The sequence below is a fragment of the Clavelina lepadiformis genome, chromosome 3 (assembly GCF_947623445.1).
Source record: "Clavelina lepadiformis chromosome 3, kaClaLepa1.1, whole genome shotgun sequence".
Lineage (NCBI taxonomy): Eukaryota > Metazoa > Chordata > Ascidiacea > Aplousobranchia > Clavelinidae > Clavelina > Clavelina lepadiformis.
In genome coordinates this window covers 6,765,875-6,793,671 of record NC_135242.1, presented here as the reverse complement: position 1 = coordinate 6,793,671, position 27,797 = coordinate 6,765,875, and the positions used below count along the sequence as shown (strand labels likewise).

The following is a 27,797-nucleotide window of genomic DNA, read 5'->3' as shown; positions in this document are numbered from 1 at the left end:
CAGCCCTTATATTCATCCTGCAACTCCTTGTCATGATGTGGGCTCTCTTCCACAACATCGGGTTTATCCGATCAACTCCGCACCATTTGCTGTATGCCAGATCCCTTGTATCCCGTATTTGCGCTTGGCGACACCAACATCAAGCACCAGTTGCACATCCACAGCAAACTCAACCGTCGCCTTTGCCTCGACGTTCTCGTGACCAACCGTCTTCTTCTGGACCTTCTGATGACGCGCCGCCCGCTTCATCTTCTCGTGATGATTTCGCAGACACCCACACACTTCATAGCTCTGCATCTGCATTAAAAACCTCTGCGGAGGTCCATCAACTTTGAATACTGCAGATAAGTTTCGACTTCGTTTTCTGAAGTAACTCACCCTAACGTCGCATTTCGCTAAGTTTTGTTCTTTTAATCTTGACTCAAGAAGCTCAGCTTTTGCTTAGAAAGAAACAATCTCCAATCAGGTCATTTAGATGTTCTTGAGAAAACTTGATGGGTTTTTCTTCTGCCCCAAATCAAGTGAATCATTAGCACTAAAATCGATGGAATCAAGGCCCTCCTGATGCTTTAGAAGGATTAATTCATCATGAGGAACGGGTCTTCGTTTGAATGAATAACCTTTTATTTTAGTACAGTAATACAAAAATAGCAATCGTAGTAGTAGTCCTTGGGCTATCACCAAACAATTGGGACTGCGAATGGTATAGATGGTGATCTTTTCTAACCCAATTATGCAAATCGTTGGAACGTTGCATACATATTTTATGCGGGGCCGTGTTCTTGTCCTGATCACTTAAGTGGCAACCAAAATACTCCATATGCATTCTTCTAATAGAAGGAGTTGTATTTCTTTTTTTCGCATTGCCTGTAAACTTTCCACACCCATAAACAAATCTGCAGGGTTAACGCACATTCTGGGCATCATGGAAGCAACTAAATAATATAGGCTAGCTGAATCAAAATACAATCTCACCAAGTCTCCAGGTACAAATACCCTGAACTTCAAACTATATTAAATCATAATAACCAAAGTTTGCAACTTGAAATTAATTTTACTATGTATTTAGATCAAAACGAATGCACCAACAACAATCATACATGCCATGCAAATGCCGCTTGTTTGAATACTGATGGAAATTTTACTTGTATGTGCAATGCTGGATACTCTGGAGATGGCACAGTTTGTAGTGATATAGATGAATGCACCAACAGCAATCATACATGCCATGCAAATGCCGCTTGTTTGAATACTGATGGAAATTTTACTTGTATGTGCAATGCTGGATACTCTGGAGATGGCACAGTTTGTAGTGATATAGATGAATGCACCAACAGCAATCATACATGCCATGGAAATGCCGCTTGTTTGAATACTGATGGAAGTTTTACTTGTATGTGCAATGCTGGATACTCTGGAGATGGCACAGTTTGTAGTGATATAGATGAATGCACCAACAGCAATCATACATGCCATGCAAATGCCGCTTGTTTGAATACTGATGGAAATTTTACTTGTATGTGCAATGCTGGATACTCTGGAGATGGCACAGTTTGTAGTGATATAGATGAATGCACCAACAGCAATCATACATGCCATGCAAATGCCGCTTGTTTGAATACTGATGGAAATTTTACTTGTATGTGCAATGCTGGATACTCTGGAGATGGCACAGTTTGTAGTGATATAGATGAATGCACCAACAGCAATCATACATGCCATGCAAATGCCGCTTGTATGAATACTGATGGAAATTTTACTTGTATGTGCAATGCTGGATACTCTGGAGATGGCACAGTTTGTAGTGATATAGATGAATGCACCAACAGCAATCATACATGCCATGCAAATGCAGCTTGTTTGAATACTGATGGAAGTTTTACTTGTATGTGCAATGCTGGATACTCTGGAGATGGCACAGTTTGTAGTGATATAGATGAATGCACCAACAGCAATCATACATGCCATGCAAATGCCGCTTGTTTGAATACTGATGGAAATTTTACTTGTATGTGCAATGCTGGATACTCTGGAGATGGCACAGTTTGTAGTGATATAGATGAATGCACCAACAGCAATCATACATGCCATGCAAATGCCGCTTGTATGAATACTGATGGAAATTTTACTTGTATGTGCAATGCTGGATACTCTGGAGATGGCACAGTTTGTAGTGATATAGATGAATGCACCAACAGCAATCATACATGCCATGCAAATGCCGCTTGTTTGAATACTGATGGAAGTTTTACTTGTATGTGCAATGCTGGATACTCTGGAGATGGCACAGTTTGTAGTGATATAGATGAATGCACCAACAGCAATCATACATGCCATGCAAATGCAGCTTGTTTGAATACTGATGGAAATTTTACTTGTATGTGCAATGCTGGATACTCTGGAGATGGCACAGTTTGTAGTGATATAGATGAATGCACCAACAGCAATCATACATGCCATGCAAATGCCGCTTGTTTGAATACTGATGGAAATTTTACTTGTATGTGCAATGCTGGATACTCTGGAGATGGCACAGTTTGTAGTGATATAGATGAATGCACCAACAGCAATCATACATGCCATGCAAATGCCGCTTGTTTGAATACTGATGGAAATTTTACTTGTATGTGCAATGCTGGATACTCTGGAGATGGCACAGTTTGTAGTGATATAGATGAATGCACCAACAGCAATCATACATGCCATGCAAATGCCGCTTGTTTGAATACTGATGGAAATTTTACTTGTATGTGCAATGCTGGATACTCTGGAGATGGCATAGTTTGTAGTGATATAGATGAATGCACCAACAGCAATCATACATGCCATGCAAATGCAGCTTGTTTGAATACTGATGGAAATTTTACTTGTATGTGCAATGCTGGATACTCTGGAGATGGCACAGTTTGTAGTGATATAGATGAATGCACCAACAGCAATCATACATGCCATGCAAATGCCGCTTGTTTGAATACTGATGGAAATTTTACTTGTATGTGCAATGCTGGATACTCTGGAGATGGCACAGTTTGTAGTGATATAGATGAATGCACCAACAGCAATCATACATGCCATGCAAATGCCGCTTGTTTGAATACTGATGGAAGTTTTACTTGTATGTGCAATGCTGGATACTCTGGAGATGGCAGAGTTTGTAGTGATATAGATGAATGCACCAACAGCAATCATACATGCCATGCAAATGCCGCTTGTTTGAATACTGATGGAAATTTTACTTGTATGTGCAATGCTGGATACTCTGGAGATGGCACAGTTTGTAGTGATATAGATGAATGCACCAACAGCAATCATACATGCCATGCAAATGCCGCTTGTTTGAATACTGATGGAAATTTTACTTGTATGTGCAATGCTGGATACTCTGGAGATGGCACAGTTTGTAGTGATATAGATGAATGCACCAACAGCAATCATACATGCCATGCAAATGCCGCTTGTTTGAATACTGATGGAAGTTTTACTTGTATGTGCAATGCTGGATACTCTGGAGATGGCACAGTTTGTAGTGATATAGATGAATGCACCAACAGCAATCATACATGCCATGCAAATGCCGCTTGTTTGAATGCTGAAGGAAATTTTACTTGTATGTGCAATGCTGGATACTCTGGAGATGGCACAGTTTGTAGTGATATAGATGAATGCACCAACAGCAATCATACATGCCATGCAAATGCCGCTTGTTTGAATACTGATGGAAGTTTTACTTGTATGTGCAATGCTGGATACTCTGGAGATGGCACAGTTTGTAGTGATATAGATGAATGCACCAACAGCAATCATACATGCCATGCAAATGCCGCTTGTTTGAATACTGATGGAAATTTTACTTGTATGTGCAATGTTGGATACTCTGGAGATGGCACAGTTTGTAGTGATATAGATGAATGCACCAACAGCAATCATACATGCCATGCAAATGCCGCTTGTTTGAATACTGATGGAAATTTTACTTGTATGTGCAATGCTGGATACTCTGGAGATGGCACAGTTTGTAGTGATATAGATGAATGCACCAACAGCAATCATACATGCCATGCAAATGCCGCTTGTTTGAATACTGATGGAAGTTTTACTTGTATGTGCAATGCTGGATACTCTGGAGATGGCACAGTTTGTAGTGATATAGATGAATGCACCAACAGCAATCATACATGCCATGCAAATGCCGCTTGTTTGAATACTGATGGAAATTTTACTTGTATGTGCAATGCTGGATACTCTGGAGATGGCACAGTTTGTAGTGATATAGATGAATGCACCAACAGCAATCATACATGCCATGCAAATGCCGCTTGTTTGAATACTGATGGAAATTTTACTTGTATGTGCAATGCTGGATACTCTGGAGATGGCACAGTTTGTAGTGATATAGATGAATGCACCAACAGCAATCATACATGCCATGCAAATGCCGCTTGTTTGAATACTGATGGAAGTTTTACTTGTATGTGCAATGCTGGATACTCTGGAGATGGCACAGTTTGTAGTGATATAGATGAATGCACCAACAGCAATCATACATGCCATGCAAATGCCGCTTGTTTGAATGCTGAAGGAAATTTTACTTGTATGTGCAATGCTGGATACTCTGGAGATGGCACAGTTTGTAGTGATATAGATGAATGCACCAACAGCAATCATACATGCCATGCAAATGCCGCTTGTTTGAATACTGATGGAAGTTTTACTTGTATGTGCAATGCTGGATACTCTGGAGATGGCACAGTTTGTAGTGATATAGATGAATGCACCAACAGCAATCATACATGCCATGCAAATGCCGCTTGTTTGAATACTGATGGAAATTTTACTTGTATGTGCAATGCTGGATACTCTGGAGATGGCACAGTTTGTAGTGATATAGATGAATGCACCAACAGCAATCATACATGCCATGCAAATGCCGCTTGTTTGAATACTGATGGAAGTTTTACTTGTATGTGCAATGCTGGATACTCTGGAGATGGCACAGTTTGTAGTGATATAGATGAATGCACCAACAGCAATCATACATGCCATGCAAATGCCGCTTGTTTGAATACTGATGGAAATTTTACTTGTATGTGCAATGCTGGATACTCTGGAGATGGCACAGTTTGTAGTGATATAGATGAATGCACCAACAGCAATCATACATGCCATGCAAATGCCGCTTGTTTGAATACTGATGGAAATTTTACTTGTATGTGCAATGCTGGATACTCTGGAGATGGCAGAGTTTGTAGTGATATAGATGAATGCACCAACAGCAATCATACATGCCATGCAAATGCCGCTTGTTTGAATACTGATGGAAGTTTTACTTGTATGTGCAATGCTGGATACTCTGGAGATGGCACAGTTTGTAGTGATATAGATGAATGCACCAACAGCAATCATACATGCCATGCAAATGCCGCTTGTTTGAATGCTGAAGGAAATTTTACTTGTATGTGCAATGCTGGATACTCTGGAGATGGCACAGTTTGTAGTGATATAGATGAATGCACCAACAGCAATCATACATGCCATGCAAATGCCGCTTGTTTGAATACTGATGGAAGTTTTACTTGTATGTGCAATGCTGGATACTCTGGAGATGGCACAGTTTGTAGTGATATAGATGAATGCACCAACAGCAATCATACATGCCATGCAAATGCCGCTTGTTTGAATACTGATGGAAATTTTACTTGTATGTGCAATGCTGGATACTCTGGAGATGGCACAGTTTGTAGTGATATAGATGAATGCACCAACAGCAATCATACATGCCATGCAAATGCCGCTTGTTTGAATACTGATGGAAATTTTACTTGTATGTGCAATGCTGGATACTCTGGAGATAGCACAGTTTGTAGTGATATAGATGAATGCACCAACAGCAATCATACATGCCATGCAAATGCAGCTTGTTTGAATACTGATGGAAATTTTACTTGTATGTGCAATGCTGGATACTCTGGAGATGGCACAGTTTGTAGTGATATAGATGAATGCACCAACAGCAATCATACATGCCATGCAAATGCCGCTTGTTTGAATACTGATGGAAATTTTACTTGTATGTGCAATGCTGGATACTCTGGAGATGGCACAGTTTGTAGTGATATAGATGAATGCACCAACAGCAATCATACATGCCATGCAAATGCCGCTTGTTTGAATACTGATGGAAGTTTTACTTGTATGTGCAATGCTGGATACTCTGGAGATGGCAGAGTTTGTAGTGATATAGATGAATGCACCAACAGCAATCATACATGCCATGCAAATGCCGCTTGTTTGAATACTGATGGAAATTTTACTTGTATGTGCAATGCTGGATACTCTGGAGATGGCACCGTTTGTAGTGATATAGATGAATGCACCAACAGCAATCATACATGCCATGCAAATGCCGCTTGTTTGAATACTGATGGAAATTTTACTTGTATGTGCAATGCTGGATACTCTGGAGATGGCACAGTTTGTAGTGATATAGATGAATGCACCAACAGCAATCATACATGCCATGCAAATGCCGCTTGTTTGAATACTGATGGAAGTTTTACTTGTATGTGCAATGCTGGATACTCTGGAGATGGCACAGTTTGTAGTGATATAGATGAATGCACCAACAGCAATCATACATGCCATGCAAATGCCGCTTGTTTGAATGCTGAAGGAAATTTTACTTGTATGTGCAATGCTGGATACTCTGGAGATGGCACAGTTTGTAGTGATATAGATGAATGCACCAACAGCAATCATACATGCCATGCAAATGCCGCTTGTTTGAATACTGATGGAAATTTTACTTGTATGTGCAATGTTGGATACTCTGGAGATGGCACAGTTTGTAGTGATATAGATGAATGCACCAACAGCAATCATACATGCCATGCAAATGCCGCTTGTTTGAATACTGATGGAAATTTTACTTGTATGTGCAATGTTGGATACTCTGGAGATGGCACAGTTTGTAGTGATATAGATGAATGCACCAACAGCAATCATACATGCCATGCAAATGCCGCTTGTTTGAATACTGATGGAAATTTTACTTGTATGTGCAATGCTGGATACTCTGGAGATGGCACAGTTTGTAGTGATATAGATGAATGCACCAACAGCAATCATACATGCCATGCAAATGCCGCTTGTTTGAATACTGATGGAAATTTTACTTGTATGTGCAATGCTGGATACTCTGGAGATGGCACAGTTTGTAGTGATATAGATGAATGCACCAACAGCAATCATACATGCCATGCAAATGCCGCTTGTTTGAATACTGATGGAAGTTTTACTTGTATGTGCAATGCTGGATACTCTGGAGATGGCACAGTTTGTAGTGATATAGATGAATGCACCAACAGCAATCATACATGCCATGCAAATGCCGCTTGTTTGAATACTGATGGAAATTTTACTTGTATGTGCAATGCTGGATACTCTGGAGATGGCACAGTTTGTAGTGATATAGATGAATGCACCAACAGCAATCATACATGCCATGCAAATGCCGCTTGTTTGAATACTGATGGAAATTTTACTTGTATGTGCAATGCTGGATACTCTGGAGATGGCACAGTTTGTAGTGATATAGATGAATGCACCAACAGCAATCATACATGCCATGCAAATGCCGCTTGTTTGAATACTGATGGAAGTTTTACTTGTATGTGCAATGCTGGATACTCTGGAGATGGCACAGTTTGTAGTGATATAGATGAATGCACCAACAGCAATCATACATGCCATGCAAATGCCGCTTGTTTGAATGCTGAAGGAAATTTTACTTGTATGTGCAATGCTGGATACTCTGGAGATGGCACAGTTTGTAGTGATATAGATGAATGCACCAACAGCAATCATACATGCCATGCAAATGCCGCTTGTTTGAATACTGATGGAAATTTTACTTGTATGTGCAATGCTGGATACTCTGGAGATGGCACAGTTTGTAGTGATATAGATGAATGCACCAACAGCAATCATACATGCCATGCAAATGCCGCTTGTTTGAATACTGATGGAAGTTTTACTTGTATGTGCAATGCTGGATACTCTGGAGATGGCACAGTTTGTAGTGATATAGATGAATGCACCAACAGCAATCATACATGCCATGCAAATGCCGCTTGTTTGAATACTGATGGAAATTTTACTTGTATGTGCAATGCTGGATACTCTGGAGATGGCACAGTTTGTAGTGATATAGATGAATGCACCAACAGCAATCATACATGCCATGCAAATGCAGCTTGTTTGAATACTGATGGAAATTTTACTTGTATGTGCAATGCTGGATACTCTGGAGATGGCACAGTTTGTAGTGATATAGATGAATGCACCAACAGCAATCATACATGCCATGCAAATGCCGCTTGTTTGAATACTGATGGAAATTTTACTTGTATGTGCAATGCTGGATACTCTGGAGATGGCACAGTTTGTAGTGATATAGATGAATGCACCAACAGCAATCATACATGCCATGCAAATGCCGCTTGTTTGAATACTGATGGAAGTTTTACTTGTATGTGCAATGCTGGATACTCTGGAGATGGCACAGTTTGTAGTGATATAGATGAATGCACCAACAGCAATCATACATGCCATGCAAATGCCGCTTGTTTGAATACTGATGGAAATTTTACTTGTATGTGCAATGCTGGATACTCTGGAGATGGCACAGTTTGTAGTGATATAGATGAATGCACCAACAGCAATCATACATGCCATGCAAATGCCGCTTGTTTGAATACTGATGGAAATTTTACTTGTATGTGCAATGCTGGATACTCTGGAGATGGCACAGTTTGTAGTGATATAGATGAATGCACCAACAGCAATCATACATGCCATGCAAATGCCGCTTGTTTGAATACTGATGGAAGTTTTACTTGTATGTGCAATGCTGGATACTCTGGAGATGGCACAGTTTGTAGTGATATAGATGAATGCACCAACAGCAATCATACATGCCATGCAAATGCCGCTTGTTTGAATACTGATGGAAATTTTACTTGTATGTGCAATGCTGGATACTCTGGAGATGGCACAGTTTGTAGTGATATAGATGAATGCACCAACAGCAATCATACATGCCATGCAAATGCCGCTTGTTTGAATACTGATGGAAATTTTACTTGTATGTGCAATGCTGGATACTCTGGAGATGGCACAGTTTGTAGTGATATAGATGAATGCACCAACAGCAATCATACATGCCATGCAAATGCCGCTTGTTTGAATACTGATGGAAATTTTACTTGTATGTGCAATGCTGGATACTCTGGAGATGGCACAGTTTGTAGTGATATAGATGAATGCACCAACAGCAATCATACATGCCATGCAAATGCCGCTTGTTTGAATACTGATGGAAATTTTACTTGTATGTGCAATGCTGGATACTCTGGAGATGGCACAGTTTGTAGTGATATAGATGAATGCACCAACAGCAATCATACATGCCATGCAAATGCCGCTTGTTTGAATACTGATGGAAATTTTACTTGTATGTGCAATGCTGGATACTCTGGAGATGGCACAGTTTGTAGTGATATAGATGAATGCACCAACAGCAATCATACATGCCATGCAAATGCCGCTTGTTTGAATACTGATGGAAATTTTACTTGTATGTGCAATGCTGGATACTCTGGAGATGGCACAGTTTGTAGTGATATAGATGAATGCACCAACAGCAATCATACATGCCATGTAAATGCCGCTTGTTTGAATACTGATGGAAATTTTACTTGTATGTGCAATGCTGGATACTCTGGAGATGGCACAGTTTGTAGTGATATAGATGAATGCACCAACAGCAATCATACATGCCATGCAAATGCCGCTTGTTTGAATACTGATGGAAATTTTACTTGTATGTGCAATGCTGGATACTCTGGAGATGGCATAGTTTGTAGTGATATAGATGAATGCACCAACAGCAATCATACATGCCATGCAAATGCCGCTTGTTTGAATACTGAAGGAAATTTTACTTGTATGTGCAATGCTGGATACTCTGGAGATGGCACAGTTTGTAGTGATATAGATGAATGCACCAACAGCAATCATACATGCCATGCAAATGCCGCTTGTTTGAATACTGATGGAAGTTTTACTTGTATGTGCAATGCTGGATACTCTGGAGATGGCACAGTTTGTAGTGATATAGATGAATGCACCAACAGCAATCATACATGCCATGCAAATGCCGCTTGTTTGAATACTGATGGAAATTTTACTTGTATGTGCAATGCTGGATACTCTGGAGATGGCACAGTTTGTAGTGATATAGATGAATGCACCAACAGCAATCATACATGCCATGCAAATGCCGCTTGTTTGAATACTGATGGAAATTTTACTTGTATGTGCAATGCTGGATACTCTGGAGATGGCACAGTTTGTAGTGATATAGATGAATGCACCAACAGCAATCATACATGCCATGCAAATGCCGCTTGTTTGAATACTGATGGAAATTTTACTTGTATGTGCAATGCTGGATACTCTGGAGATGGCACAGTTTGTAGTGATATAGATGAATGCACCAACAGCAATCATACATGCTATGCAAATGCCGCTTGTTTGAATACTGATGGAAATTTTACTTGTATGTGCAATGCTGGATACTCTGGAGATGGCACAGTTTGTAATGATATAGATGAATGCACCAACAGCAATCATACATGCCATGCAAATGCCGCTTGTTTGAATACTGATGGAAATTTTACTTGTATGTGCAATGCTGGATACTCTGGAGATGGCACAGTTTGTAGTGATATAGATGAATGCACCAACAGCAATCATACATGCCATGCAAATGCCGCTTGTTTGAATACTGATGGAAATTTTACTTGTATGTGCAATGCTGGATACTCTGGAGATGGCACAGTTTGTAGTGATATAGATGAATGCACCAACAGCAATCATACATGCCATGCAAATGCCGCTTGTTTGAATACTGATGGAAGTTTTACTTGTATGTGCAAAGCTGGATACTCTGGAGATGGCACAGTTTGTAGTGATATAGATGAATGCACCAACAGCAATCATACATGCCATGCAAATGCCTCTTGTTTGAATATTGATGGAAATTTTACTTGTATGTGCAATGCTGGATACTCTGGAGATGGCACAGTTTGTAGTGATATAGATGAATGCACCAACAGCAATCATACATGCCATGCAAATGCCGTTTGTTTGAATACTGATGGAAATTTTACTTGTATGTGCAATGCTGGATACTCTGGAGATGGCACAGTTTGTAGTGATATAGATGAATGCACCAACAGCAATCATACATGCCATGCAAATGCCGCTTGTTTGAATACTGATGGAAATTTTACTTGTATATGCAATGCTGGATACTCTGGAGATGGCACAGTTTGTAGTGATATAGATGAATGCACCAACAGCAATCATACATGCCATGCAAATGCCGCTTGTTTGAATACTGATGGAAATTTTACTTGTATGTGCAATGCTGGATACTCTGGAGATGGCACAGTTTGTAGTGATATAGATGAATGCACCAACAGCAATCATACATGCCATGCAAATGCCGCTTGTTTGAATACTGATGGAAATTTTACTTGTATGTGCAATGCTGGATACTCTGGAGATGGCACAGTTTGTAGTGATATAGATGAATGCACCAACAGCAATCATACATGCCATACAAATGCCGCTTGTTTGAATGCTGATGGAAATTTTACTTGTATGTGCAATGCTGGATACTCTGGAGATGGCACAGTTTGTAGTGATATAGATGAATGCACCAACAGCAATCATACATGCCATGGAAATGCCGCTTGTTTGAATACTGATGGAAGTTTTACTTGTATGTGCAATGTTGGATACTCTGGAGATGGCACAGTTTGTAGTGATATAGATGAATGCACCAACAGCAATCATACATGCCATGCAAATGCCGCTTGTTTGAATACTGATGGAAATTTTACTTGTATGTGCAATGCTGGATACTCTGGAGATGGCACAGTTTGTAGTGATATAGATGAATGCACCAACAGCAATCATACATGCCATGCAAATGCCGCTTGTTTGGATACTGATGGAAATGTTACTTGTATGTGCAATGCTGGATACTCTGGAGATGGCACAGTTTGTAGTGATATAGATGAATGCACCAACAGCAATCATACATGCCATGCAAATGCCGCTTGTTTGAATACTGATGGAAGTTTTACTTGTATGTGCAATGCTGGATACACTGAAGATGGTACCTTTTGTAGTGATATAGATGAATGCACCAACAGCAATCATACATGCCATCCAAATGCCACATGCTGTAATATTGAAGGAAATCTTATTTGCATGGACCAGGATGACTTTATGGAAAAGGGTACCTTATGTAAAGATGTTAATGAATGTGCTATGAATTGACACAACAATAGTTCCCACAGCAGTGTGTTTTGTTTTATTGTGTGTGTTTTTTACACTTGTTCTTGCATTGGTGTTTTTTAGGTGATGGTGTTACTTGTGTTGATATAGATGAATGTACTTTGGGTTTAAACACTTGTCATTTTTATGCAACTTGTTTGAATACAATTGGAAGTTATTTATGCAAGTGTCAATCTGGTTTTTTTGGCAATGGAAGTTTTTGCTCTGGTAAGTTTCTCGTGTAAAAGTGTTAAGTTTAGCACAAAATATAATTATGTAAGTTGTAGTGAAAAGATTTATTTATAATTTTGATGTAACTTTTTTCAAGTTTTAAAGATTGTATTAATATTGTTAGTAATTAATTTTTAAGTGATACTAATCCTTTCCGAACCTGTCCGAATTGTTGATGTTAGTCAAGAGTGTGTCAGTCTTTTAGTAGACCGCCACTTTGATTTTGGTTTATATCAGGTAATGTATTTTTAAGTAGTATTGGTACTTAAAATCGTTATAAATTTTTTGTTTTATTTCAATTGTTTAAATTTTGTGTTGTTTAACCCAGAAATAGATTTCCATTTCTTTCGTTTTATGCTTTTTGGTGCCTTCAGATATTGCTGGAATCAAAGACCCAGACTGTGATACAAACCACTGCAAACCCAGCAATTACCATTTGTGATTTGAGTCCTAGTACCAACTATTCTGTGTCTGCTGCTGCTTTGTCATCAAAGAGTTCAGCACAAGTTTTGGATTCTGTCTATTCTCCGGAAGCAGTTTTTACAACAGGTGAGTGAAAGAAATTGTATCAGTAGTCTGTGGGTTTGCTTTGATGATTTCACTTGGGTAAAACAATGGTAGGCAAAATTTTGCTTCAAGTTAAACGTTACAGTAGATAAAGAATTGTCACGAGTGGATCATATTTTAAACATTTATAAACACATCGGTTCATGTCTGTGTTTCCAATTGGAAAACAATTTCAGGGCTTGTACTTTTGCGGTATGAAAAGCGTTTAGAAGTCAGTAAGCTCAGTTTGAATGTGGGATTGTTTTTGTTGAATGACTTTGTTTTTAGTGATCCTGGTTTTGAAGCACAAAACTAACACTGATTTTTTAAAAACCTTCAGAAATCATTAATTTTTAAACTAGAGTAGTAATTTGAATTGATATTTTGTTTGTGACGCCTAGTAAGTTGGACATTGCCAGTGTAATTGTCAACACAACATGTAATTATGTGACTGATCGCTTACTGGCCTTGTTTCAGCTTGATCAATGAATAAAAAAGTGGTTATATAAGTATGTTTTTATTCTTCAAATCAAGCTTTGTAGAAACCTTTTGTGAGTTGCACGAAAGTCTACGGTGTTCTGCTTGCAACTCATAGGTCTTATTTGGCTTGCCCCTAGTTTAAAAAATTAAGTTATTCACATGTAGTCACGCAGTCACAAATGTTAAAGCATTCTTTTATATTTTGGCAGAATCTATATCTATAGCATTTGTCACTACTGTCCAAGGAGAGACTTTTGACAGTTCTTTGTTGGACATAAATTCCGCTGCCTCAAGGGAACTAAAATCGCAGTTATTGCCCCTTTTTCAAGAGCAGTTTGCGTCTTCTTCATCACTTCCATTTTCAGTTACAAATGTCACAATAACAGCATTTAGGTAATTGCTTGATTCAACGATTTTATAAGGCAACTTCACCAAATAGTTTTACAAAAAAGTCCTAAATTGAAAACTAACGTGTGCAGTTTTTGCAATTTGCATAAAATTTTGATCAAGTCTTCTATTTAACTTTCATGTTTTCGCTCTTGCTTTTAGTCACTTCTTCTTTGCGTCTTTATAAACTTATTATTATAACTATTTATTTTATTCAAGTTTTCCCTGTTTTTATCTAAATATATATTTGTGAATTTCATAAATTGTGTTTATCTATTTTCTCTTTTAATAGAAGGGGAAGCGTTGTAGCAAGCTGTTCGGCTTTGATAAACAGCACGACAACAAGCAGTGTATCAACCGACATATCCCCAGTATTTTTGAGCTCAACAGTTTTCACCAACACAGTTACAGGTATGCATAAATCTATTTAAGATCGAAAAACATATGGTTCTCCTGCTGACAAAGCCAACCAGCTCTTTTAAAAGATTTAAGATTTAAAAAATTTTGAAACATCACAAGGAAACTATAACAGCAGTTACACCTTTATGTATTTGTTTTGCGTTGTTTGCTGTTGCAGAAATACTGGAATATATTTTTTCCTGGTATATATACCAAATTTAGTACAAGCTAAACGTAGCATGGTATTAAATTTTTAGCTACATTGCTTCGTATTGTCATATCAAAATCGTTATATATTTGCATAGTAAGTTATTAATTTTCTGTTAATAGCATAATATAAATTTGGAAAAACATTTTACAACTTAAACCTATGGAAGTGATTTTTTGCTTTTTCAGTTCTACCACCAGCTTCACCAAGCAACGTTATTGTTTCTGATGTCAGGGAAAATTCTATACTTGTATCATTTGACCCTGAAGCAAACGCAATAGCATATGATGTGAATGGTATATAAACTTTGGCGTCTTTTTATAACTGTTGTACAACTGTGAGTAATAATATGCTAACAAAACGTCAATGACAATTGTTGACAACTGCACCTGCAATAATGTTGACTAACGCTGCCTCAGACGAAACTCCATTGATGAGATACCTTCGTAGGTAGGTGGTCATCTCACTGAGGTTCTACTGCGTACAGTAAATCCGTGCTTTGTTGAAACAATCGAACCCTATTGCACTTATTTTGCTTGAAATATGTACTATTCCATTTCAGTTAACTTCATAAGTTGACTTGTGTGTTAAATAAAGATAGCCTAAGAATGAAAGACTATTTCAAAACTTCTTTGACACAATGTATATCGCTTTTAGTCGAATGCGTTGGCACGAGCGCTGTCATTGTCACTTCATCAGGATCCATAATACTTGTGGAAAACTTGCCAGCAAATTCCTTTTGTGTTTCCAGTGTTCGGGCCCTTACTGAAGCAACAAGCACAGCCGTGGTATACTCTCCTTTTTCTACAACAGTGTCTTTTACTACAGGTAAAAATTAACCCGATTGTTTCCGGATATTAAAGTTAACGTGTTTAAAAATAAAACAAAGACTTTTAATGTCTTATAGCTCCAGCTGTCATAAATCTCCAAACCTTTGCGTTCACCGACTTCATCAATATCAGTTTCTCGACTCTGGATCGAGCGATATCTTACTCCATCACAACTACACCTGAAACGACAGATTTTGTTATTTTATCATCCAACCTGACGTCTGGCACTATTGTGGTTACTCAAACTATTGGTGGTTTGCATGCAAGCACCGATTATGAGATAAACATAGAAATTGAAGTTCTACAAACTGATAGAAGTACAAAGATTGCTACAAAATCAGTATTGATTAGAACACTTGGTGAGAAAAGTGTTCTAGCAAAACATGTATCTGATATGCAAAAACTTACAAATATATACGATTTTTATGCCCTACAATATGTTAAATTAAATGAGTTATAAAAATGCTGCAAATGTTAGCGCCACTACATGTATTTTAATCGTTGATTTTTAACATTTCACTTAGACATTGACGAATGTTCTCATCCTGACCTTAGCAATTGCGATGTAAATACCACCTGTCGAAATACAGACGGTAGTTTCACCTGCCAATGCAATGAAGGATATACTGGAGATGGATTCACATGTCAAGGTAAAAAAAGCAAACAATAATGTTATCATTGTTTTAACCTTTCTGTAGTAACGCCTCGTTACATTCTTTTTCATCCAGATATTGTCGAGTGCATGACCGACACCAACTGCCATATACAGGCAGATTGCATAAACACTTTGGGAAGTTTTATTTGTACTTGTCGCGAGGGCTATACTGGAAATGGGCAGGAGTGTTCAGGTTTGTTGATTCGATTACAAACAAACATCAATCGTTTACCCGATTTACAAGTATTCTGGTGAATTTTCCACAATTTACAGATATTAATGAATGTGATGAAACGCCTTGTATTCCTCAAGCTAAATGTGACAACATAGATGGTAATTTCTCTTGCGCTTGTCGAGATGGCTTTGTAGGAGATGGGTCCAAATGCACAGGTTTAATATCTAAAATACATCAAAGTGTTTTACGAACACTGCTCAATTAATACTAATATGAACACGTGTATTGTAAATGTGTATTTTAAAAGGACGATGTTTTGTAATAAAGCGGTAAAATTTATTTAGTCAAATCTTTATGTATGGCATTGTCTTTTTAGACGTCAATGAGTGCTTGAACGAAGCATGCCATACACAAGCAGATTGTAATAACACTTTTGGAAGCTTTGAATGTGTTTGCTGGGTGGGCTATACTGGTGATGGACGGACGTGTCGTGGTATGTCAATCGTTAATATATGTGAAGACTGTGTCTTAAAAATGTCATGAACATTACATATAGCAATGTCAGGCACGGTAAAAGAATTGAAATGCAACCTAGAGTTGTACATTGCTTCATCAGATATCAATGAATGCGAGTCCAGCCAAAACACGTGCGATAGAACAGCGTCGTGCGCCAACACGCCTGGAAGTTATTCGTGCGCTTGTAGATCTGGATATATCGGAGACGGTCAAACTTGCACAGGTAAACTACTTTTCGTTCGTAAGGAACACGGGTATAGCGGGATTATGTCATCATCGTGTTAACAAGCAAGAAAAATAGCCTGAAATTGTTTTGCTTTGCTTTCTTAGTTTTGGAGAGCAATCTAGAAGCATGTTATAGTTATTTATGTTAGTTCTATAATTATAATTTTAGTTTTAAAGCCCTGGACAAACTTTAGATTTACAATTTTGTGCAGTAATTTCAGTATTATTTTTGACGTTTTTAGAAGTGCCTGGGGAAGAAATTCCTGTGAACCCATGTGATGCAGATCCGTGTGTCGCCAACGCTACTTGCTTTTGGATCGAAGATGACGCAATTTGTCGCTGTAACGAGGGTTTCGAGGGCGACCCAAGAGTATTTTGCGCTGGTAGTTATTTTGTTTTTACACCTATAGGCAACTTTATGAGTGTCACTTTGTCTGTAAAGATATTTCCATATTTTGATTTATGTGGTTATATTTTTTATACGGTTTTTAAATTCATATGCAGTGACAGTTTTTATGCCATTAACCTAACAGTACATTTCAAGTTAAAGGTTTTAAAAGAAAAATAATCATCAAAAACGATAAAAACTCGGTAATTTCTGTACCATTGCGTACAAATACATTTCCATTTTAAATTCTTATCAAATTTCTCCATTCAAATTCGTACCCCATAGAAAAGCCGATCTTGTTATATTGAAATGTCTTGTGTTAACTATCTAGCCACCTGCTCTTCTACTGAAGTTGAAATAGCCGGGTTGACTTTTACATTCAACTCCACGGCGGTTGACCTTTTTGTTTATTCTAATGAGAAATGTCCACTGGGTAAGTTATTAAATGTCAATATTATGCGTTGTTGCTGTATACAGACTCAACCTTTACGTATTTTGTTAATGAAACGCAGCATCGAAGCTTCTGTGTATGTAGTAGCGGTAGACAAGGTTTTAGTTTTGCACACATGGGCATAAATTTTCTAGAAAAATCGCTTTTATATTTTTAACTTTTTTCACTAAAGTTCACTAACAAAGACAATTGTTTCTATTTGTGAGTACGAGATTAACATATTGCTTGGATTTGTAAGCTGTCGATGTAAAAATTGTAGAAATGTTCTGCTCTATCTTGATGTTAGTTTGTTTGAAAGATTCTGGCAATATGTAATTCTGCAATTTATTCATTATTGAGTATTTATTGAACTTAGCTTGAAAAAAGGGTAATTATGGCTACCACCGTAAGGTCCCGTGTTACGTCACATTCGGCATCGGGTTTATGTAATCAAAAATAGATCTGCGCAAGTATGTTTTGATTGATTGGTCGGTTATAATAATTAAGCAGCTTGTAGTGACGTAATGAATACATTTGTTTAAGACAAAATCCTTTTTTTATATCTAGTACTGTATAACAACATCATTCATTTTGTCCATTATGCTTCATATGTTTTTTAGGTTACTTAAAGTAATCTTTTTCGTACAGGGTTTTCACAGGCCTCTATACTATGTCAAGCCATCAATGAAAACGAAGTTGTACGTTCGGTTTTTGCTTTGGAAACGCTCAGTTACGTAAACTGCACAAATGACACCATCACGACAATAGTGTCTGAGGTGAATACCTTTTCTTGAGCGTTCTGTTACTTCTTATGCCTTGTGATTTTTCTCAATGTTAACGTGGTATATATGGTGTACCTTTTGCCTATCTACTAAAAGGTGGATTTTGTCAATGCGACAGCAGAAGACATTGAGCAGGTTCTTACCGAGTTAGATTTGCACACATCAGTGGCAGATCAGGTTTCTGATGACGAAACGGCACTTGTCGTTGACACTCTTGTTCAATTGTCTGATAAAAGCGAGGAAATTACGGTAGGCTATGAAGTAAAAACTATCTTAAACTTTACAAAGTAAAACACAATATTCTGGCATGCGCACGCACATGCGCATTCACATGTATCTGAGCCTTATGCAGTCAAGGAAGTAAAATCGACATCACTCTAATAGTCTAATGTATTTGGTACCAGGTAACTGGTTCCATATTTCGGAAAGTAATCAGCATTACTGATCACGTGACACAAACATTTCTTACCGTTGACGACGATGATGACGATGCCGTTGTCAATGAAACCACGACAGTTATGGTCGATGGAGAAGTTCTCGATGCTTTGACTACGATCGCCTACCAAGTACAGTTAGAAGAGAATCAAACATCCATTAGCATACGTACGCCAAACATAGCAGCCGAGGTGAGAGACTAATGCTAAAAGAAATAACAAGACTTAGCTGATACATAATAGCACTCCAAGCTGGACATGAAAAATTATGATAGCTGTTGTTGCACATACTCTATTGTAGACCATGGTGTTTAACTTCTTTACTTTTTAGTTTTAGTTTTCTTTGCTTTTTCGTCTATTTTGCTATCATTATTTGTAATAAAAATGAATTAAGTTGTCCTGTATTTAAGACACAACTCATTTTCCGCAACAGGTTGTTGATCAAACGGACGTCACCGCAGCTACTGAGTTTCAGCCAATGGTTTACATCGACGAGTCTGGCACGACCAATGAGTTTCAGCCTCTTACTGTAAGTGTCCCGGCAGAAGCGTTGGAAATCGCTCGGAGAGAGAGAACTGCAAGAAGAAAGAGGAATGTAGATGAAGCTGATTCCACCGCTTTACGAGTGGTTTTTCTCGCTCATCGCACAAGTGAACTATTTCCGTCTCCTGAAAAACCGAACTGGGTATGGCAGTGACATTTTTTATATTCAAAACGTATGCAACGTAATACATCGTTAACATTTTGGCCCTAATCTCATGTACAGAAGTGAATTATTTTGGTAGTTTGTTTTGTATTTCAAGATAACAAAATTCGTATAAATGTCATCTGTCTGCAGTACACAGTACTACTAAAAGACGTTTTGGGGTTAAATATTTGCTTTATGCCATTTTATAGTAAAGAATGATTACGTAATCTGACTTAGTGTGTCGTTTTTAGGTAGTATCAGCTGATGTTGAGAATAGAGCTATCGAAGGTCTTTCAAATCCTATTGTTATAAAACATCTGAATATCAATAAGACCGCTGGAAGAATGGAAAATAACAAACCTTTTAAGGTTGAAAATAAGACTGTAAAGCAACATAAACGAATTGTTGCATTTCTGTTGAATTGAATGTTGATTATTGCTGACTTGTAGACAACACCCATAATATCTCTCTTTTGTTAATAATTTCATGCAGTTGTCTTACGTGAATGAGACTTGCGCCTTTTGGAATTTTTCAACTAGTTCATGGTCAACAGAGGGTTGCTGTTTGGTAGAAGGTTCGAATCCACCCGAATGCCGATGCAATCATCTAACAAATTTCGCGATGTTGCTGGTGAGAGAACGTTTGATTGGTGTCACGCATGTTTAGTATTGTTTACGTTTTCATTAAATGCATTTTAACTGCAGTATTACTAAAGGTCTTATTTTATACCAATTTTACAAAATTGAGTTCAATTTTCCAGGCAATTTACGACATTCCAGAAGATGTTGTATTGTCTACATTTACTACAGTAGGATGCAGCATTTCAGTCATATTTTTGGCGTTTACCTTACTTTTGCTGGTCGTACCCAAGTACGTTACATCTCTTTTCCTTTTTATGTTGTCATTAAACGTTAGAATAGCTTAATACATGTTCGAAATTTATTGGATGATTGTAAGACCTTTGTTCCCCTTTACCGGAGCTAGTCTAGTGGTGAATGGTTTCAATAGTTTAGCGACTCCTTCATGGGTTGTTTGAATAGATAAATTTGCTTTGCCTTACCCTTTTCAGGCATATTCGCATAAGGCGTCATATGAAGATTCTCATCAACGTTTGCCTCAACTTGATGCTATCATACATAGTTTTCCTCAGCGGCGTAGATAAGAGAAGAAACATATCTTTATGTATAGCTAACACTGTCATGCTGCACTATTTCCTTCTTTGTACGTTGTGCTGGATGGCTGTATATGCTCACAGTCTTTTCCGATCAATCGTGCAGGTTTGTTAATTGGTAAACTTCTGTTTTGATCCAATTGGTTTTCAGAATTACTCATTAACATATTAAAATGTTTACTGATAGGTTATGCGATTGAACTGGCACAAATACTTGACAAAAATGTCGGCTGCCTCCTACGGTATGCCGCTAATCATAGTGGCCGTAAACGCCGCAGTAAGTCTATCTGTATCCGAACATCCAGATGCACCATCCGTATGTGACCCGGGTATGAAGGGAACCTTTCTTTGTTGTCATTTTAATTTAGCTTTCGCCTAAACTTGTTCTGTTAAGTTTCATACATTTAACGCTTAGAATCGAACTCGGAGATGGCAGTGTCGGCCATGTTGGCAGATAATATGTGCTGGTTGCATGGTTACTCGCTTTACTTCTCCTTCTTGCTTCCAGCCGGTCTAGTTCTGACTTTCAACTTGGTTGTATTTTATCTCGTAATAAGAAACATCACTTGGAAACGAAAACAAGTACAGTTTCTGCTTTTCATAAGTATTTAAAGTTTTCAGTAGAAATGAGTGCCAGAAACTGCTACGTTTAGTAACATAATAAAACGCTGATAGAACGCATAATAAAACGCAATGGTATCATCTGGTTTTGCAATGTTTTTCTCTTTCTACCGTTAGGTAACTTCTACAACTCCGAAAAAGACAATAAGGCAACAGCTTGTAGTAGCGGTCACTATTGCAAGCACGGTTGGTCTTGTTTGGTTGTTGGGATATTTCTTGATGCTTTCAGATAACATCACTTACTTTACTATAATGAATTGGTTATTCACGCTGGCTGCCTCTTTCCAAGTAAGTGACAGCTGGGAAGGCTTTTTAACTGCGAATAGCCAGTTCAATTTAAGATACTGTGTGTGGTTGAGATGCGGTGTGCCAGGTTTCCTTTTTTGTTGTTAGTCTACTCACAACACCAAATGATTTTTCCATTTATTTTTTCAGGGACTTTGTCTCTTCCTTCTGCTCTGCGTGCGAAAGGGCGATGTGAGAGATGTCTGGTTGCCAACCGTTTCTAGATTTTTGCATTGTGCATGTCGACCAACTTCGTCTGGTGAAAATAAGGATCGTTCGACATTTCAAACAACCGAAACTAACGTTGGCAATACATTATCTATTAGTAGCAGCTAATCGCTTAAATATGTAAATGGTGCCTTTGATAGTAAAATGTATATTGTGTATGTCAGTAGCGACATTTGTATTTTAAGCGTGTCTTGTATGTGCATTTAACTAACTTGAATTTTTTTGTATATTATTTCTTCCCGTCAATCACAAATTAGTGTCTTGGGTTTTATCCTTGCTTGTTACAACAGCTAAGCGATTTTAAGGGTAATCCACTTGAACTGCGAGTAAGTAACTGAATAAGTATCCAGGTTACCAGTTACCAGTAACCAACTTCATGCTTCTCTACTCGAATGATCCAAACTCCGAATTTAAATTTCTATGTAACACCTGGTAATTTCTTTGGTTTTCATCATTTATCAATACCTGCTGACAAGTCGAGCTAACTGACCTTTTTCAGCTGCAAAAACTTCAATGTCGTTGAGCAAAATCTTGTATTTTTATGAATGTTGCGTATAAAATCGGCGAAGTAGATAGAAGTGTTCTTGGGTGGAGCAACTGTTTCTGAGGCAGGCACACAACGATCTCATCTGCATTTAATCTGGATAAACTATCAGAACCCATGCCGATGCTAACACTTTGATCTTCATATTTCTCACAGTAGCGAATGTCCTGTTTGTAGGCTGAACGGTTGATGCTACCAGTTACAATGTTGTACAACTCCAAACATGTCGGCCAACGCCAATAAAGCGTGTTCAACTATTTTAAATTGCTGCTCTTGGTGAGGTGATATTTTTGTGTGAACATTGTTCTACTTCGCGACGCATCTAAAATATTAGAGCACTTTTGCATCCAATTAGGTTGTTAAAAGGAAACTTTTGGCTCCTGTAATCAGCATTTTGACTTCACAATTGCTATCTTTTAAAACATTGCACTTGCTTCATGTTACAGGCAACTGTATAGTTTATTGGAAGTGATAATTATATCGTCAGTAGGTCATGTTATGAAGACGGTTAGGTTAAAGCTGATTTTATATATTAATCCTAGACTTTGATTTAGGTTAAAACGTAGATTTTGGCTACAGTGTCATCACATTAAAGTTAAGTTAACAAGAAGCTCTAAAAAATGGCTGCGAAGGTGCGATTTTTTCCGTGATTTAGTGACAGCCTAGCTTATTAAAACTAAAATGCTGTCCTGCTTGCAATTTAAATATTTTAGTGCTAGTGCACATTTAGCTTTTAAATATTATTTAATCTTTCCAAAGGTTAAATAAAAATGTTTCAATGTAACAAAAATTGCTCCTGATACATTAATTTTATTATCTATAACTGATAGAAATTGGAAAATCAAAAAATTAACTTCAAACAGCACCAAGAAAATGTAGGCTTCAGTTTCGTCCAGTTACCATTTTTAGCGGTTATCCTTAGCTTAATTCAGCCTAACTTTTACTTGTCCCGGTAGCAAATTTCCAACTAACTTATCACTTGGGCACTATAAGAAATACCGACTAAATTAACCTACTTTGAGTTGCATTCCGTAGTTGAAGTAGCTAATTGATATTAGCCGATTTTAAGCTTTTTTGTATATGTCAAAAATCGAAAAATACGGCGCTTTTGAACTTTTTACAGCTATCATAGCATAATTCATAACATGACAAATCTGTATGCTAATTATCTTACAACATATGGCATTTTGCACCAAAATATGTCATATCACGTATTGTCCACTGTATATTTACTTCCAGGAAGGCGAAACGCAATTGAAAGCGGTTCAGGTTCTAGGCTACAAAGTTTCAGTTTACCGGTTTTTTTTTCGGTTCGGGTTTAGATTGGATTCACACATTTACTTCATTCCGGATTCATGTTTAGCCAACTTACTAATGTACGGTTCGCTCGGGGTTCAAATGACATTAACCAGTTAATTGCTTTTTTAATCTCTTCGATTAAACTGCCCATGTAACTCTTCGTTATTTCAAAGAATTTAATTAGGTGAGAGTAATTTTTAGTAAAAAACCTTTTTTATTTCAAAGTAGGTACCGTATAGTAATTAGTAAGTACTTTTCCATAACATTACTGCACTTAAAATGTGGTTACGGCCGAGAAAGGTTCAATTCCAATTCGGGCTTTCGCCTTTTTAGCTTCAATGGTTCAGGTTTCGGTTTTTCGGTTTGAGTTCAGAAAATGTTTTTATATTGGGTTCCGGGCCGGTTTCCGAAAACATCCGCTCAAACTCAAACTTTACAAACTCTGCTCAAACTTTACAACTTTGTAAGCATCCTTAAAACTAATTGTTTATAATTTTAAAGTAAACTGACTTTATATGTATGTGTCATATTTCATACGATTTTGGCCGCTTTACTTTCGTATTATTGTTGTTAACATTCGTTAACTAATATTAAATGGTAGCTTCATCGTGGATTGTCCGAGACAGGCCGTTACCTCCGGTGCTAAACTTTTTTGGAAAATTGGTTATAAGTTTATTCCATAAAATTTTCTAGGTAATCATTTTCTAGGTAATCATTAATTGTAATGACTATATAGTTAGTCAATTAGGGTAAATAATCATTAATTAACAGTAAAATATTTTTGTCAAGTTTTCAAACTCAAATCACAGTAAGGGCCTTATTGGAAACTTCGAATAAAGTCAGGTACGCACAAACAAATGAAAGATTGATTTACTAATTTCGAAGAGGTTATCCAGATTCTCCTGTGCAGTCCCGTGTTAGGTTATGTTATCATCAGCTAAGTACGTGTTGGTGATAGTATTCTTTCTAGTTCGCTCGAAATTGTATTAATGTGAAATTGACATATTGTAGGCCTATATTAGCCTATACTCACTTGATAAACTGTGGTCTTAAGACCAAATTGATTTTGACTTGAATTTCAATGCGTTAATTTCGTCAAATAACTTAAACGACAAGCCAATTAAACCGTAAACCTTTACAGCAACAGGTTTCCATTTTAAAATTCTTTTAATTCAAAAGACTCCTATTTACTCTTTATTACAACTTAGTTTTATGTTTAAAACTGACCTTTTGCGAAAGTAGTGACAAGAGAACCCAGGCCACATGCTAGAGCTAGAATATAGGGGGCACCGATGCTGAAAGTCACAGTTGTTTGTTGTCAAAGATTTGAATCCTTTTCTAGTAGGCTATTAAAATTTATCGAAAGATAAAAATTATACGCTCGTAATAATCAGAACCTCACAAAGATCTTCTTGAATCAGAAATTATTTAGGAATGAATTGCAGTGGTTTTGTACACTTCAGTTTGTTTGTACCTACAGTTGTGCATGATATGTTACGCACTTTTGTTTCTTAGCTCCAGAAAGTTTGATAATTCTTATACCTTGTTGTCTAGACATAGAGAAGTGCGAAAGTAATTTACGAGTTGTCAGTTGGTAGCCTTTATAAGCGTTGGCTCGAAAAGACCTTTTGGTTCATTGTTGTATCTTCATTGATTGATTTTATACAAATCGGATGAAAGCAATGTTTTTATGTACGTGCTGCACCGCAGTGGCATATATGATGATATATTTTATCTGTGTATTAGCTGACGACGAGAAAAAACCTTAAACATATAAGCTCAGCTCTTAACGTTATGGTGGTTTGCGCTACGAAGCATCAAAGCAAGCTATAAACTCGTCGATCTGATAATCGTTAAACATAAATTGCAGAAGGTCACAGGTGTACGGTTTGCCAAACAATAAATTTGACAATCATCTGATCTGCACTGCATATACTTTTTGTCGAATGTGTTTTAGTCGTCATGGTCGACTTTTGTTGAAGTGTCCTTGCTAGATCTTCTTGCGCAATGCGCCTACTTTGATCATAATGACGTTAATATTGGCCAATCATAAGCTTTTACATTGTTAGCTAAAAGTCTAATATGTTAGTATATATACTAATTACTAAGTTGCATCCCTGCTAGTATAATCACAACACCATAACGCCTTGCGAAGAAGCTTGAAACATTTTTTTAAGGATTCTGCCTGTTTCTTTTTCTGTCGTGAGAAAAGACGATGTGACAGATGCATGGTGATCAACCGTTTATAACTTTCTGCATTTTAGCAGCTGCATAATTTTGCTATGCATGTTGTTGCGTGATTTCCCATCTGAACGACAACCACAGGTTGACGTTTTTGTCCATTAAAACTATCGCGCAGTTATTACTAAGAGTATACACTACAATGGAGTAATAAGATTGAGTGACGATATCATGAATCCGAGAGTATTGCAGGTTTCCCCGGCGCGTGATGATAGTATGATAAACTCAGGAGTAGGGTAACTTTGCTTTTAGTGTTGACAATACGCAACAGTGCGATCGGTGAAACAGAAACCAATCGAACCTTTCGACATGTATCGAATCGCATTTTACACAGACCCGCATTCACCTGATATGTCGCTTTGGCATACCATATACCGTGACCAATTGTCGGAGGTGTGCAAATCGCGACATGATTGTGCTGTTTATGTTTTGCTAAATGACTTTTCAAAAAAGCAAACCATTTTTTATCCAATATACATTATAGCAGTATTTTCCTATTATACAACGAATATAGGATCATTTCAAAATAGGTTTAATCAAACCTATGATGTAGTTAGTAACTGCTAACTCAAGGTTTGTCATCATACGACAGAACGAGTGAAAGTTTTGTGCTAGAGATCTACCTTGTAGTTTAGAATTATCTTTTGCAAATTTACGTATCAAGCGTTTGCTCAACATCAACCTCAATTCAAACGTAACTAAACCCAATTAATATAACTATAATATACAATTAACTAACTAACTGCTATAACTACAGAAGAATACTTTAGCCTACGTATTTTTTGTTAGGTGTAATGGAGCGGAAAGGTATTCTCCAAATTCAATTTTATGCATTTTTGTTAGAGTTCAATTTTTCTCCATTGTGAAATACGCACATTTTTCTCCTAACGTTTGGCTTCCTATACCCGAAACAAGCTATATATGAACAACATACCTCTATTTATAAATGTTGCGGTCATGCAGAAATTTCTCCTGTAATGAGAATTGCGTTTGATTGCATCAAGTTATTATTTAGCAAAAATATTTTAACTAGTTTGTCATAACCACGAACTCAATTCGACCATTTACTTCACAAATACTTCAATCTTTATTTTATTTATTCTACCTGTAACCTATACACCGATATTACAGTAAATTATTTTCGTATAATCTGGTGCTATTTTTGATATAAAATGTTCAAAGGAATGCATGTTTAAGGAATTTGTTTCTTATACAGTAATGGAGGCATTAACTGGGTGTGAAATTACTTCGGAGTTTAACCCAATGACCCATAACGTCGCTAATTTCACATAGTGACATATTTCCATAAGTTAGTGATAAAAGCGTAGATTACTTACCATGCGTTCAAAGGACATGATAAAAACGTTTGAAGGGTAATGATTTAGAAATTAAAAATAAAATACCTTACTGATTGATAAACCCACAGTACACAGTAATAAGACCTGAGATCAAAAATTATCACTGCTGTGTAGGTCTACATGTCGTTGTTGAAATACCAAACATTTACAGATATATAACAAAGAACTTTGGTATATAAACTTAGTATAATGTTAGGGAAACATCAAACTGGTATTTTTGACACTATTTACGTAACTGGGACGTCACATGGCCATCTAACCACAGGGC

General features: G+C 37.4%; 1 protein-coding gene across 2 annotated transcripts in view; it reads left to right on the top strand.

Annotated features, from left to right (window-relative positions):
* LOC143449119 (uncharacterized) overlaps nt 1-27,797 on the top strand; it is a 75,431-nt gene that overhangs the window by 17,650 nt on the left and 29,984 nt on the right. Inside the window, exons 4-31 of one of the 2 annotated variants that reach the window (XM_076949195.1) lie at nt 1,070-12,370; nt 12,493-12,636; nt 12,779-12,876; nt 13,014-13,188; nt 13,875-14,058; nt 14,345-14,463; nt 14,848-14,955; nt 15,317-15,487; nt 15,567-15,848; nt 16,014-16,139; nt 16,218-16,337; nt 16,418-16,534; nt 16,696-16,812; nt 16,936-17,058; nt 17,303-17,443; nt 17,780-17,881; nt 18,527-18,654; nt 18,757-18,909; nt 19,065-19,286; nt 19,528-19,779; nt 20,034-20,150; nt 20,275-20,412; nt 20,543-20,652; nt 20,852-21,059; nt 21,141-21,282; nt 21,369-21,535; nt 21,692-21,862; nt 22,010-22,889. In XM_076949195.1, the coding sequence (XP_076805310.1) occupies nt 1,070-12,370; nt 12,493-12,636; nt 12,779-12,876; nt 13,014-13,188; nt 13,875-14,058; nt 14,345-14,463; nt 14,848-14,955; nt 15,317-15,487; nt 15,567-15,848; nt 16,014-16,139; nt 16,218-16,337; nt 16,418-16,534; nt 16,696-16,812; nt 16,936-17,058; nt 17,303-17,443; nt 17,780-17,881; nt 18,527-18,654; nt 18,757-18,909; nt 19,065-19,286; nt 19,528-19,779; nt 20,034-20,150; nt 20,275-20,412; nt 20,543-20,652; nt 20,852-21,059; nt 21,141-21,282; nt 21,369-21,535; nt 21,692-21,862; nt 22,010-22,195 (15,422 nt within the window). In that variant the 3' untranslated portion in view covers nt 22,196-22,889. Of the gene's footprint in view, nt 1-1,069; nt 12,371-12,492; nt 12,637-12,778; nt 12,877-13,013; nt 13,189-13,874; nt 14,059-14,344; nt 14,464-14,847; nt 14,956-15,316; nt 15,488-15,566; nt 15,849-16,013; nt 16,140-16,217; nt 16,338-16,417; nt 16,535-16,695; nt 16,813-16,935; nt 17,059-17,302; nt 17,444-17,779; nt 17,882-18,526; nt 18,655-18,756; nt 18,910-19,064; nt 19,287-19,527; nt 19,780-20,033; nt 20,151-20,274; nt 20,413-20,542; nt 20,653-20,851; nt 21,060-21,140; nt 21,283-21,368; nt 21,536-21,691; nt 21,863-22,009; nt 22,890-27,797 lie in introns of those variants that run through there. The other variant, XM_076949194.1, reaches the window with a different exon arrangement.